Source organism: Amblyraja radiata, chromosome 8 (assembly GCF_010909765.2).
Source record: "Amblyraja radiata isolate CabotCenter1 chromosome 8, sAmbRad1.1.pri, whole genome shotgun sequence".
NCBI lineage: Eukaryota > Metazoa > Chordata > Chondrichthyes > Rajiformes > Rajidae > Amblyraja > Amblyraja radiata.
Window position 1 is genome coordinate 79,242,226 of NC_045963.1, and position 13,221 is coordinate 79,255,446.

A 13,221-nucleotide genomic window follows, 5' to 3' on the forward strand; every position below is an offset into this window, starting at 1 on the left:
GTGGAATCCACCGAACCTTTCAAAAACAGTTAAGGATATTCTGTGCCCTCCATGATATTCTGTTACCGTATTTTATTTGTTCACTAAAGAAAAGTGACGCTTGCAGAGGGCTTTCTTTGATACCTCGCCACCGACGGTACTTGTCCAAATCATTTATTTTCCGCGATGGCGTATTTTTTCTTTTGAGATTTCGATTAAAGGCAGTCCCATTAAACTTTACACTGACTATTCCGAAATGTAATTCTAAGTGGGGATTAGGCCGTCATCAATATTCATGAGAACGTGCAAATTCAAACAAAAACCAAAAAACTCAACACAAATTTCTTTCGGTAATTATTTTGCAAGTCGGACTCGAACTTTGCGACAAGGAATCAAAACATATTTAATCTCATCTGCTGTTAATCGTTAGGAAATGTCGCACATATAAAAACTGTATTTTTATTTGTTGATAAAATTCGTTTAAAACTAAGATAAGTTTAAGATAAGTTTATAATTCAGTTTGAAGGAATATTTAATTGCACCGGATGCGGATCTCTCAGCGGGTATCAAGACTCTTTCTGTGGTGTTTGTAATAAATTAATTTCACAACGAACTTGCGGCTTCTGCATGTTTATTTAACTGGAATTATTTTGCACCCAGTTCCAGATCTGTTTACATTAATTACACACATTTCTCTGGATAAACCACGCTGCTGATGAACTGCAAAATATCTCTTCACCGGCTGTAAACTTTGCAGTTGCCTGTCTGTGGCGGAGCGGCGACTCGAACCCGCCACCCTTTCCCCAACTCGCCGGGAGCCGGGTTTTGGCCATTGGGGGCGTTGACCGCTTCACCGCATCCACGGTAATATCCTTCCGCATAGAAAGTAGTGCGCGGCGTCAGCGGGGCAAGGCGGCAGGTGATTGGCTTGTCCGGCCCGACGTCAGGTGGTTCCGCCAGGCTGAGGCTTCACATAGAAGCGGGAAGGCGGTGAGTTGGCCCCAGCCCGGCACTCGCTCCACAGCCAGAGACACCTCCAGCCCAGAGACACCTCCACCAGCCCGGCCCGGCCCAGAGACTCCACCACCAGCCTAGGGATCAGCCCAGCCCGGCACTCGCTCCACAGCCAGAGCTACAGACACCTCCTGCCCAGCCCAGAGCCACAGACACCTCCAGCCCAGAGTCACCTCCTCCTCCACCAGCCCAGCCCGGCCCAGAGACTCCACCACCAGCACAGAGTCTCCTCCAGCCCAGAGACTCCTCCACCTCCAGCCCAGCCCGGCCCGGCCCAGAGACTCCAGCCCGGCACTCGCTCCAGAGCCATAGACATCTCCAGCCCAGAGACTCATCCACCAGTCCAGCCCGGTCCAGAGATCAGTCCAACCTCTAGCCCGGCCCGGCCCGAGACTCCAGCCCAGATATCAACCCAACCCAACTCCAACACTTCTCCAGAGACACGGCCAGCCCAGCCCAGCACAGCCTGGCCCAGCGCAGAGTCACCACCACCAGCCCAGTGCAACACTCGCCCAGAGACCAGACCAGTCCAGCCAGGTGCTGCTGCCTCTTCACATAGAGGCGGTGAGTGGCCCCATCCCGCCACTCGCTCATTTCATAGCCACCAGCCCGAGATCAACACAACCCAGCCCGGCCCAATAAGGCAGCGCCGCTTCATCTAGAGCGGTGAGTGGCCCCTGCCCGGAGCCCGCATTCATTCACCCGCCGCCAGCACCCACTCACTCGGGGGCCGCAGCCGAAGACCAGCCCGGTTCTCGCCCACCCACGGCCCGGACTCGCCCGACCACTGCTCCCTCTACTCCACTCCTGTCTGACTCTTCGGCCGTTCCTCCCCCTCCTAACTTGTTCCTGTTCTATTGCAGACCGGCCCGAGGTGTAGCCGCGTCCCAGCCAGCGCCGGCCGCAGGTGAGTGAGTGAGTGAGTGCGGGTTCCCGGCAAACACTCTGCACTTTTTCCGCAGCTTCTAAACTCGGCTCAACTTGTTCAGGTTACTCGGGCGCGGAGGGCCTTGTCGCTGGCGTTTGGTTACACTTTAGGTCGGGCTTTGAATTTTACTTTGTGACAGAATAAGCCCAGCCAACAGCTCCCGGAGTTTAGAAACATAGAATCTCATCTAAAATCTTCTCATTTTATTTATTTTTCTCTTTCGAAAATGTAACAATTGCAGGACCGAGGGTCGAATAAAAAACTGGAATCCACTTACTGGCTAATTGGAGAGGCGTGTTTACGGGTTTTGTTAATTTATTTTACTGATAAGGTTTGCCTTCAAATTGACTCCCCCGAGGTCTAATCTAAATTGTAATTGACTTCATTTGCACACAGCTATCGCCTTTTAAATGGGAACAGGGGTTTATCTGGGACCCGTGGAGGTGAAACATTTGGTTTAGGACCCTGTTTGCGAATCGCTGTAATTTCAGCTGCGGATAATTTTCTCTGCAATCCTCTGATGTTATCGGCCCAGTTTTGAGTGTTCGATTAAAATGCCCGCGCTGAATATTCAGTTTGATCTAATTGTTTCTTTAATTAGAAACCTTTTAGGTTGGTGTTGAGAGGGAAACGAGTTGTTTGGAGACGTCGGTCTATAGTGTGATTAACATTTGATTAAAAGCGAGGTTTAAACGGTTAAATGCTTCGTTTAATATTTCTTGCAAAAAGTCGGTTTGATCGAAATCGGAGTAAACAATTGTTTTTGTTCTCGAAGCGACACTTATTTATTTTTTAGTGTCTTCCCCGAGGACTAATCTGCTTTGTAATTGAGTTTGTACCCAGTGTTCGCCTTTAAACGAGCTGGTAGATTTATCCAGATCTCTCGAGAAAAGCTTGTCACTAAAAGCTGGAGCACTAGAATGCAAGTGTGAATATAAACCTTCTCAGTGACAACTCTTCTGTCTAATGTACTGTCTCTAGTTTAAAATATGCTCTTTAATTTCTCCCAAAGTATAATTCTCAATTTTACAAAACGTATGTCGGGTTTGAAAAAATAAATTATTTTAGGACATTTTAAGGATATCGGGCACTGAAGCGGAGGAACAAACTCCTGTAATTAACAGGAATTATCTAATTAGTTGGTCGGGACAATTCTGCAATAATCACCCCAAGATTCCTTTAGTCGCCAGAACTAACGCCCATTTGTGGGGAATATTTGTACAGAAGTTGGCGGCTGTTCGGTGTAAAATTTCACTTCAAACTAAAACAATTAATGAATTGAATTTTATTTTTTGGGCCGCGAGGTACGTGATCAGGCCAGAGAGACGTTAAATGTTTCAATGGTCGCAGTTAAATATACATTAGTTTGGGCAACTCGGGACAACAGTTTTGCGAGAAGCGTCACCATTGAACGATTTTAACTTTCCCCAAAGTCGTTAATTTTGAATCCACAACTGATTTGTGTCCAATATGCGGAAGCCCTTAAGATAAAATCTCGGCGCGGAAGCTGCTGGTCTTTAGTTGAGGAATATTCGCGGAATTTTAGAGAAGGTTTCCGGGAGAATGTTACCAGATGCCGCTGGTGTTTTGGTAATTTGCCGGTTTCCAGTATAGAGGCCGCGAAATTAAACGTTAAATCACCTGAGCTGCTACCACGAGTTTCGGAATAAATGTGTTAAATTGTTTCATGCGGCCACGACCGGCCTTGGAGGGGAAATGTTGAATAAATCTCTGGTTTTCTCGCAGTGAACGGGAGCGCAGCCCGGCCTCGCGTTTGGACATTTCCACAACTGAAGATTTGAAGATTTGAAGAGCAGTGTTTTTAGCATGATGTCATATCTCAAACAACCTCCCTACGGCATGAGCGGCCTCGGGCTGAGCGCTTCGGGCATGGACCTTCTGCACACCTCTGTAGGGTATCCAGGTGAGAAAAGTTACTGAACTCGGGAACGTGAATGTGGTTTAGTGTTTGAATCGTAGATATCTAGTTTTTGAACGGCGGGATTTGCTGGGTTGAGTTGGGTGATTTTCCTATAAGGGGCTGGTGACTGACTGGGGGAAAGTTTCAGAATGACTCTGGAAGTTTCAACTTGTCCCCCTTCCAACCACTTGTAGCCACGCCGAGGAAACAGCGGCGAGAACGGACCACCTTCACCCGCTCCCAGCTCGACGTGTTAGAGTCGCTCTTCGCTAAAACTCGATACCCCGACATCTTCATGAGAGAAGAAGTGGCGTTAAAAATTAACCTGCCCGAGTCGCGAGTCCAGGTGAGGTTAACGCGGAGAGAATGAAGTTGCACCAGTAACCGCTGTGACAACTGCAGTTGCCAGTGTGGAGACGGCCCGCGTTCACAACTGCAGTGGATTTAGTTGGACACGGTGTTTTTGAACCTGCGGCCGGTTGTAACATTTAATCTCAGATCCCGGCACCGAGTGTAAGTGTTTGTGGATGTGAGCCGCTCTTGTACATTCGATAGTTGGATTATTTTAAATCCTCCTCGACTATTAGATTTACGGCGATTTCATTTGGCGACTGAATTGTTTTCAAAGTCACTTCATGTCCCGCGCTCTCGGTAACCTGATTACATTTCATACCGACCTGTAATCTTGGTTCCGTGGTTGTAAATTGACCAGAATTTTTTTTTAAACCCACCGCAATGAGTTTCAGAAACAGATTTCTAGTTGGGAAGTAATCGGTAACTCGTGGACCAGGAACTTTAACCTAGGGGGGGATATTATCCAGCGGCCACTCACATGTACACTCCGCGTACAGGTGTATTTATTGGGGAAATGTAGCGAAGGTTCACCAGGTTAATTCCCGGGATGGCGGGACTGATTTATGATGAAAGAATGGGCTGAGAGTTGTGAATCTGTGGGATTCTCTGTCGCAGAAGGCAGTGGAGGCCAATTCACTGGATGTTTTCACGAGTTAGATTTAGCTCTTGGGGCTAAAGGAGTCGGGGGATATGGGGAGAAGGCAGGAACGGGGTACTGATTGTGGATGATCAGCCATGATCGCATTGAATGGCGGTGCTGGCTCGAAGGGCCGAATGGCCTACTCCTGCACCTATTTTTTCTGTGTTTCGGTGCAAAGATCTTGCTGAATGACAATCGGCTAAAAGGAGAGGACAGTTGAATGACAATGTTGTGCAGCACAAGCTGTTCACCAGATTAAGACCCAGATGTCTCCTCGCGTTGATTCCAATTAAAGCGAGCGAGGACAGAGACTGGGAATTACAGCCGCTGCTAATGCGGGTCTGGACCGGGCCGGTACTGGGTGTCGGGGGGTGAGGTGGGGTGGGGGGGGGGGGGGGGATGGGGTTTAACTGGTCCAGGGCCGGGTGAGGGAGGGAGGGGAGGGGGGGGGGGGGGTGTAACAGAGACAGGGCCGGTGTCGGTAACCTCTAGCTGCTCCTCTCCGGTGACTACAGGTGTGGTTCAAGAACAGACGGGCCAAGTGCCGGCAGCAGCAACAGAGCGGCGGCGGCGGCGGCGCCAAGGCCCGGCCGCCCAAGAAGAAGTGTTCGCCGACACGGGAGAGCAGCGGCTCTGAGAGCAGCGGCCAGTTCACTCCTCCGGCCCCGTCCGTGTCCGGCCCGGCCCCCAGCTCAGCCCTCAACCCGCCCGCGTCCATCTGGAGCCCGGCCTCCATCTCCCCGGGCGCCGCTGAGCCGCTGGCGGGCGGTGGCTCTTGTATGCAGCGTTCGTCAGCCGCCGGCTACCCTGTGGCTTATGGACAGGGCGGCGCCTACACGCAGGGATACCCCGCCTCGTCTCCCTACTTCAGCGGCGTGGACTGCAGCTCGTACCTGGCGCCCATGCACACGCACCACCCGCACCAGCTGGCCGCACCCATGGGTGCCCACACCATGTCCGGGCACCCACTGGGACAAGCAGCCGCCCACCATCACCAGGGATACGCCGCCTTTAACTCGCCCGACTGCCTGGATTACAAAGAGCAAAGCGCGTCCTGGAAACTCAACTTCAACGCGCCTGACTGCCTGGATTACAAAGAACAGGCCGCGTCCTGGAAGTTTCAAGTCTTATAAGTCTGCATTTACCCGCAAACTATTTAAAAACTTGTTGCTTTTCTCCGGCTCCCGCTCGGGCCGCTTTAATTGACAATCAACGTGGTGTCTATTGGACATTGAGTGCTGATGTATGTGTTTCGACTTTGAAAAGGCATCAAATAATGAACAGAAACCTCTGTCTAGTTCCGGCCACCAACCTCCAGCCAGACCCATGGGGACAGTTTCAAACTCGGAGCCTGGAGGTTGTGTCAGTCGCTGCCTCTCTGTATCTCGTGGGATCCGTTCACATTTAACACGACTCTAAATAAACGTACTCGACATTTACTTTGCATTTTGCCCCGTGTGAATTATGTGGATGTTTTGGCCACTTGACGTGTAGATATTTGCGCGACTGAGGGCACTTTGTGTCAATTATGTTCGCGCTGGTTTTTGTCGCTAAATGAGGTTATTTTGCGAATTGGTTCTTTCCCATCAAATGCAGTGTTGAAAGTATTTAAGGCATTATATATAATTAAACTCAATTGCGGAGAACCCGTGTGTGCGTTGTTTTATCAAAGAGCCGGTTTCTGATGTAGTTCATGTGGAATAGACGCAATGGTCGGTGGTCGCGCTCGCCGCGTGCTGGTGGGACAGGCCCTTGAAGCGCAAACCGACTTCGCACGGATCCCCCGAATGCGGATCGAATCCGGATCAGTCGCCTGTTGCCCGGATTAGCTGAGGTCGATGTGGCGCCGCTAAACCAGCTCCATGGACTCGTGGCCCGTTCACGAGGTCCCAACATAAAGGAGTTAACGAAACCGCGGGCAGATCGTGAATAACTGGGCTCGGGTGAAGTCTGTGGCTTAGAGTTTAGAGACACTTAAAGTGGTGGTTTGTGCCGCCGCTTCAGACGCGTTACTGACACATTTGGCAGTTTCTCCGTTAAATCTCCACTTCACTCATCCCGGGTATTAACGCCAACTGGGGAATATTTAGCATCGAGTGAGGTTTGGTTTTAGCGCGGGATCCAAATTAATCAACAAGACCATAAACTGCAACAAAAACTCTGTGGATTGGCGGCAATGGTTTAAATGGGCTGGGATTTCGCTCATCCTTATTCGGACTCTGCGCTCCTGATGTTGTTTAGATGTCGATGAATGAGTGTTTATCCAAGTTGTTGAATACAACGTTTACACTAACATCACCAGCCAAATTTAGATTATGTATAAATCCTTTAGGCGCTTGTGTTCAGTGTTCATCTCCTTTCCTGACATTTGATCAACGTTTGATGGCCTCGTGTTTATCACACGTTAGCGCCGGCTGTCTCGGGTTGATTTTAAAGCTTCCGTTAATATTGCCAACGGCCGCCGTGTGAAAGATCTCCTCCCGCCAGCAGGTCAGGATCTGTCAAAGAAACTTCTTAATTTGAAGCCACGGAGAACGAGAAGGGTTCGGGGTGAATGGGGACTGAATTGTTTATTCATTACAAATTATTCGTTTCCACAAACTTTTGTAACTCTGATGTAACTTTTCTTGCAATGAATGTCAAACCGCCGGCAATAGTCGAATGATTTCTAATGTTCACTTTTAATATTGGGTTGGCGAATCTGGAATAATTTAGTGGTTTGAATGGTATCTGTTGCAATCTCTCCCCTCTGCTGAGCACAATATTCTCATTGTTTGACCTCAATGCGGGCGGGGGCTTATTTTTCCACCGATTCCTTTTTCAATCTTGAAAGTACAATTTTACTGAATATTAATTCCTATTTGGGGTATCATTTAGACTGGTGAAAACTTAAAACAAAACGGGTTTATTATATTTAGTAGACCCATTACATTTTTGAAATTGCCAAGTGGATATTAGAAGGCAGTTTAAGGATTTTTTTTTGAACGGCAACTTCTGAGTTTGCACTAGAATTTGTGAAATATGTTTAGTTATTTTTCTCCGACTTTTCCGTCACCTTCAAAGTGATCGCGCTTCCAGTCGCATCTTGCCACCTCTTTCCCAAGAGACCGCACCCTCCGCAACTCCCTGGTTAACTCATCCCTTCCCACCAAAACCACCCCCTCCCCAGGTACCTTCCCCTGCAACCGCAGGAGATGCAACACCTGCCCATATACCTCCTCTCTTGACCCACTTCCAGGCGAGGCAGAGGTTCACAGGCATCTCCTCTAACCTCATTTACTGCATCCGTTGTTCCCGATGTGGCCTCGGCCAAACCAAGCCACTGTTTCGACAAACGCTCACACTCTGTTCACCAGGGCCTGCTGAATCTATCTCCCAGTTGCTAACCATTTTAACTCCCCTTTCCATTCTGACCTCTATGTCCTGAGTCTCTTCCATTGCGCAGTGGAAAATGGAGTATTCAGCTTGGGAAGCTCATAGCCAAACTCAGCCATGATCATATTGAATGGCGGTGCTGGCTCGAATGGCCCAATGGCCTACTCCTGCACCTATTTTTCTATGTTTCTCTATGAACATTGAAATCTCCAATTCCCACCCTTCCCTAAAGTTCCCCATTTCCATGCCCCTCGCTCCATTCACTCCTCTCTTTATCTGACATTCTTTTCACTTCCAGCCGTTGTCACTCGCCTGTATCCACCCATCACTCGCCAGCCTTTCTCCCGCCCCCACCCACCTCTTTACTCCACACCCCACCAGGCGGAAGAGGCGGCCGGACTCGAAATGTCGTCTGTCCATTCTCTCCACAGATGCTGCCTGAATTGTTGAGTTCCTCCAGCACTTTGTGTTTGGTCCTGATTTGTTAAACGCCTGGTTTTAATGCGCATTGTTTAGTTGTTAGAATTGATGGCAGTTTTGTCCGATGAATAAATCCCATAATCCCACTTGTACAAAATCTGGATCCAAGTGCCCAGATTCCCCGTGTTTGCAAAGTCTGTGCGCGGCCTTGTGCTGAGCCAGGTATAGTTTCATGGCGAACATTTGATTTCTTACGGAATGTACAATTTACATGTGTGAAATGTAACAAAAAAAGACACTTCAAGAGGCTGGTTTTCTGTCTGTCTGTTATACCTGCAGGCAGAACACGGATCGCAAATGTAGTTTGGTGTTTTTCTCAACAATTATATAAGTAAACTTGCTTATCGACCCTTTGAGCGAATCGAAGGAGTCGTTGTTAGTTTTGTTTCCAATACTTGATAACTACTTTGCATCTGATCACATCAGTCTGAAGAAGGATTTCGGCCCGAAACGTCGCCTATTTCCTTCGCTCCATAGATGCTGCTGCACCCGCTGAGTTTCTCCAGCTTTTTGTGTACCTTCGATTTTCCAGCATCTGCAGTTCCTTCTTAAACACATGAACTATCTTGTTCTGTTGTAGTTCCGTCGTAGTTATCATTTTAACAACATCGCTGGAATGAAGATGTTCTTTGTAACGATGGAAATCAGTACAAGTGTTTCAATTACAAACTGGAGTGATTCGACGATAATGTGCCAGGCGGTTGTAACGCGGACTCTTGTGAAAGTCTTGGCCAACTTGGCTAGTTTATTAACAATATAATTTCAGTTTTCACATCACTTCGAGCTGGTGTAAGAAAGAGATAATGACGCGTTGATAATACAGGCTGTTGTGGTGAATAGTGAGCGGGTTTAATATGAAACAACGAGAAGCAAGTACAAATTGCATTTCGGGATGCTGCCTCTAACTCACTAGGCTTTGTCCTCCCACCTCCACAATCAGTCCGACGAAGGGTCCCGACCCAAAACGTCACCTAAATACGTTCTCCAGAGATGCTGCCTACCCCTCTGAGTTACTCCAGCACTTTGTCTTTTTTGTTTTTGTAACCCAACACCTGTAGTTGTGTTTGTGTCATCTTCATCCGATATTAGGTATGTTGAGGGGAGGGAAATCGCGAGGGTTTGTGTAGAAGGTATCTATGCACTTGCTCACTTGGTAGTTGTGGCGGGAACATGTTTGGTTTCTGGCACCGTTCTCCACGCTTCCCCTTCAGAGAGCTGCATGTTGCAGCCAGTCCACCAGATACTTGCCCAGAGGAAGGAAAGCAAACCCTGTTCTCCCACACGGAATTCATGAAACACAGCCAAAAACAAAGGCCAATCAAGCTGGTAGCGTTTGCTCTAGTAGTTTTAGGAATTGCAACATTCACTCCTGAGGTGAATGTTTCCGCATCTTAGGGTGCGGATGGTTTTAAATGAGACGCCCTAATGTACATCTATCTGCCCCGGGTTTGTTGAACTGGTCTGTCTGCTTCTCGTTTCATTACTCCATTCTACTGCATAACGCAGTAACGTACTTGATCAGTGTTTTGCCCTATTTTAAAACACAAATGTACGCACAAATGCTCACGGCCCTGTTGTTGCCCTGCGCAGCCTTCAATAGGTGTTGCTACTGTAAACAAACAGAGGTAAGGTGATCTCCCACAAGAACATTCCTTTGTGTTTAGCTGAAGACTCTTTAAATTGTCAATGCATGAGTTGCTGCCGTCCCTTGAACTTTAATTGGCTGCCGGCCACAGAGCACAACAAATTGGCTGAGAATCTCCCTTCATCAGATGCAACTCGAATCTTGCATTTAGCATACTTTGTTGAAACTGTAAATTGATGCAGAATATCACAGAGAATCAATTATTCCAAGTTATTCACCACGTCACTCTTTAGGTGGAAACATAATGTGGAAGTAACTTATTTATTCTGGAGAAACTCAGCGGGTGCAGCAGCATCTATGGAGCGAAGGAAATAGGCATCGTTTCGGGCTGAAACCCGGAAGGGTTTCGGCCCGAAACGTTGCCTATTTCCTTCAGGGTTTCGGCCCGAAACGTTGCCTATTTCCTTCCGGGTTTCGGGCCGAAACGTTGCCTATTTCCTTCCGGGTTTCGGCCCGAAACGTTGCCTATTTCCTTCAGGGTTTCGGCCCGAAACGTTGCCTATTTCCTTCCGGGTTTCGGGCCGAAACGTTGCCTATTTCCTTCCGGGTTTCGGGCCGAAACGTTGCCTATTTCCTTCGCTCCATAGATGCTGCTGCACCCGCTGAGTTTCTCCAGCATTTTTGTGTACCTTCGATTTTCCAGCATCTGCAGTTCCTTCTTAAACACTTGTTTATTCAGTTTGTTTATGCATTATTCTCTGCAACACAAGTCTATATTGTTGTTAATCCACATGTCTTTGGGCCACAGAGGTGTGAAGCCTTGCACTACAGTAACTGCCTGCAAATTATTTTTTATTAACTTTTGAATTAAACTTATATTTTTGCAGTCCTTTATTCCTTGGAGAGCAGGAGGATGAGAGGTGATCTTATAGAGATGTATACGATCATGAGAGGAATAGATAGGGTGAATATAGTCACAGTGATACAGCGTGGAAACAGGCCCTTCAGCCCAACTTGCCCACACCGGCCAACATGTCATAGAAACATAGACAATAGGTGCAGGAGTAGAGGCCATTCGGCCCTTCGAGCCTGCACCGCCATTCAATATGATCATGGCTGATCATCCAACTCAGTATCCTGTACCTGCCTTCTCTCCATACCCCCTGATCCCTTTAGCCACAAGGGCCACATCTAACTCCCTCTTAAATATAGCCAATGAACTGGCCTCAACTACCTTCTGTGGCAGAGAATTCCAGAGATTCGCCACTCTCTGTGTGAAAAATGTTTTTCTCATCTCGGTCCTAAAAGACTTCCCCCTTATCCTTAAACTGTGACCCTTTGTTCTGGACTTCCCCAACATCGGGAACAATCTTCCTGCATCTAGCCTGTCCAACCTCTTAAGAATTTTGTAAGTTTCTATAAGATCCCCCCTCAATCTTCTAAATTCTAGCCAGTACAAGCCGAGTCTATCCCAGCTACACTAGTCCCACCTGCCTGCATTTGGACCATATCTCTCCAAGCATGTCCTATCCATGTACTTGTCCAACTGCTTGTTAAATGTTGGGATAGCCCCTGCCTCAACTATCTCTGTGGCAGCTTGTTCTATACATCCACCACTCTTTGTGTGAAAAAGATATTCCTATTAAATCTTTTCTCCTTCACCTTAAACCTATGTCCTCTGGTTCTTGGTACACCTACTCTGGGCAAGAGACTGTGCATCTACCCAATTTATTCCACTCATGATCTTGTACACCTCTATAAGATCTCCCCTCATCCTCCTGCGCTCCAAGGAATAGAGACCCAGCCTACCCAACCTCTTCCTGTAGCTCACATCCTCTAGTCCTGGCAACATCCTCGAAAATCTTCTCTGAACCCTTTCCACCTTGACAACATCTTTCCTATAACATGGTGCCTAGAACTGAACACAATTTAGAGCCTTTTACCCAGAGTAGGGGAAATCAAGAACGAGAGGACATGGGTTTAAGGTGAGGGGGGGGTGAGGGAGGGGGGGGAAAGATTTCGCAGGAACATGAGGGGCAACTTTCCTTTTTGCACTAAGGATGGTTGATGTATGGAACAAGCTGCCAGAGGAGGTAGTTGAGGCAAGTGCTATCACAACATTTAAAATATATATTTGGACAGGGATATGGATAGGTTTAGAGGGATATGGACCAAACACAGGCAGGCGGGACTAGTGTAGCAGGTAGGGGCATGTTGGTTGGCGTGGGCAAGTTGGGCCAAAGGATCTGTTTCCACACTGTATGAGTCTATTAAAATATTATTTGTATTTGAATATTGTTTTACCTTTTAAATTGCCTGGTAACGTTTTGCTTTGAGCCTGTTCTTGTGCTGAACAGTCAGTCTTATGTTTGCTATTTACCCCATCCCAGTCGGATGTTAAAGATGTCAGTGAGGACTTGGTCACTGTCACATGGGTGTGTGTCTCCCCCCACCCCATGAACTCCAGCTGTAGGGATCAGATTTCCCCACTGTACATCAGTGAACCAAACTACTTTCTTTACCGCAATCCCATACTTTCATTATCAACTTTTTTGAGACGAATGTTTTTAAATTCCATAATTACATGAGTTTAAATCACCCGGGCATGAGTGAAAGTTGTCCACCCACCAACTGTCAGCATTGCTGCTACAAGTTCAAGGTTGGTGTGAAATAAGCCAATGTGTTGGTAAGGAGTATATGTGGGGAGAGGACATTTAAATGCCTCATCTTGACAATTATTCATTAGTGAGAGAACATTTTCAACTTAAAGCAACTCGCTGACGCAACTGCTGTTCAATATACTGCGGTTTTTAGTAAATTAAATCCTGTTTTCAATAGCTACCAAGTGGAGACGCGAACACTTCAGGCAAGAATTTTCACGAGTTATAAAATGTCAAACATGCCGATTTGCTTTGAGCGACAGCAATGGACCAGCCCCAGCTTGA

The 13,221-nt window shown here is 47.6% G+C and overlaps 1 protein-coding gene across 2 annotated transcripts; it reads left to right on the plus strand.

The window, feature by feature from the left end:
• The first annotated feature begins 841 nt into the window (after positions 1–841).
• otx1 (orthodenticle homeobox 1) lies at positions 842–6,482 on the plus strand. Of its 2 annotated transcripts, none has more exons than XM_033026309.1 (5): positions 842–969; positions 1,857–1,900; positions 3,668–3,845; positions 4,037–4,188; positions 5,352–6,482. In XM_033026309.1, exons 3-5 carry the CDS (start codon positions 3,749–3,751, stop codon positions 5,967–5,969), a joined length of 867 nt encoding a protein of 288 aa, XP_032882200.1. In that variant the 5' UTR covers positions 842–969; positions 1,857–1,900; positions 3,668–3,748; the 3' UTR covers positions 5,970–6,482. The 2 variants fall into 2 exon arrangements, with proteins under 2 accessions (XP_032882200.1, XP_032882201.1); XM_033026310.1 differs by lacking the exon at positions 842–969 and adding an exon at positions 1,380–1,659.
• Positions 6,483–13,221: the final 6,739 nt, after the last annotated feature.

Bases quoted from the DNA above. Each gene is read 5' to 3' on its own strand.
- otx1 (XM_033026309.1), top strand. From the start codon at position 3,749: ATGATGTCATATCTCAAACAACCTCCCTACGGCATGAGCGGCCTCGGG. The intron at 3,846-4,036 runs GTGAGAAAAGTT...AACCACTTGTAG, and splicing joins CACCTCTGTAGGGTATCCAG to CCACGCCGAGGAAACAGCGG. The intron at 4,189-5,351 runs GTGAGGTTAACG...CGGTGACTACAG, and splicing joins TGCCCGAGTCGCGAGTCCAG to GTGTGGTTCAAGAACAGACG.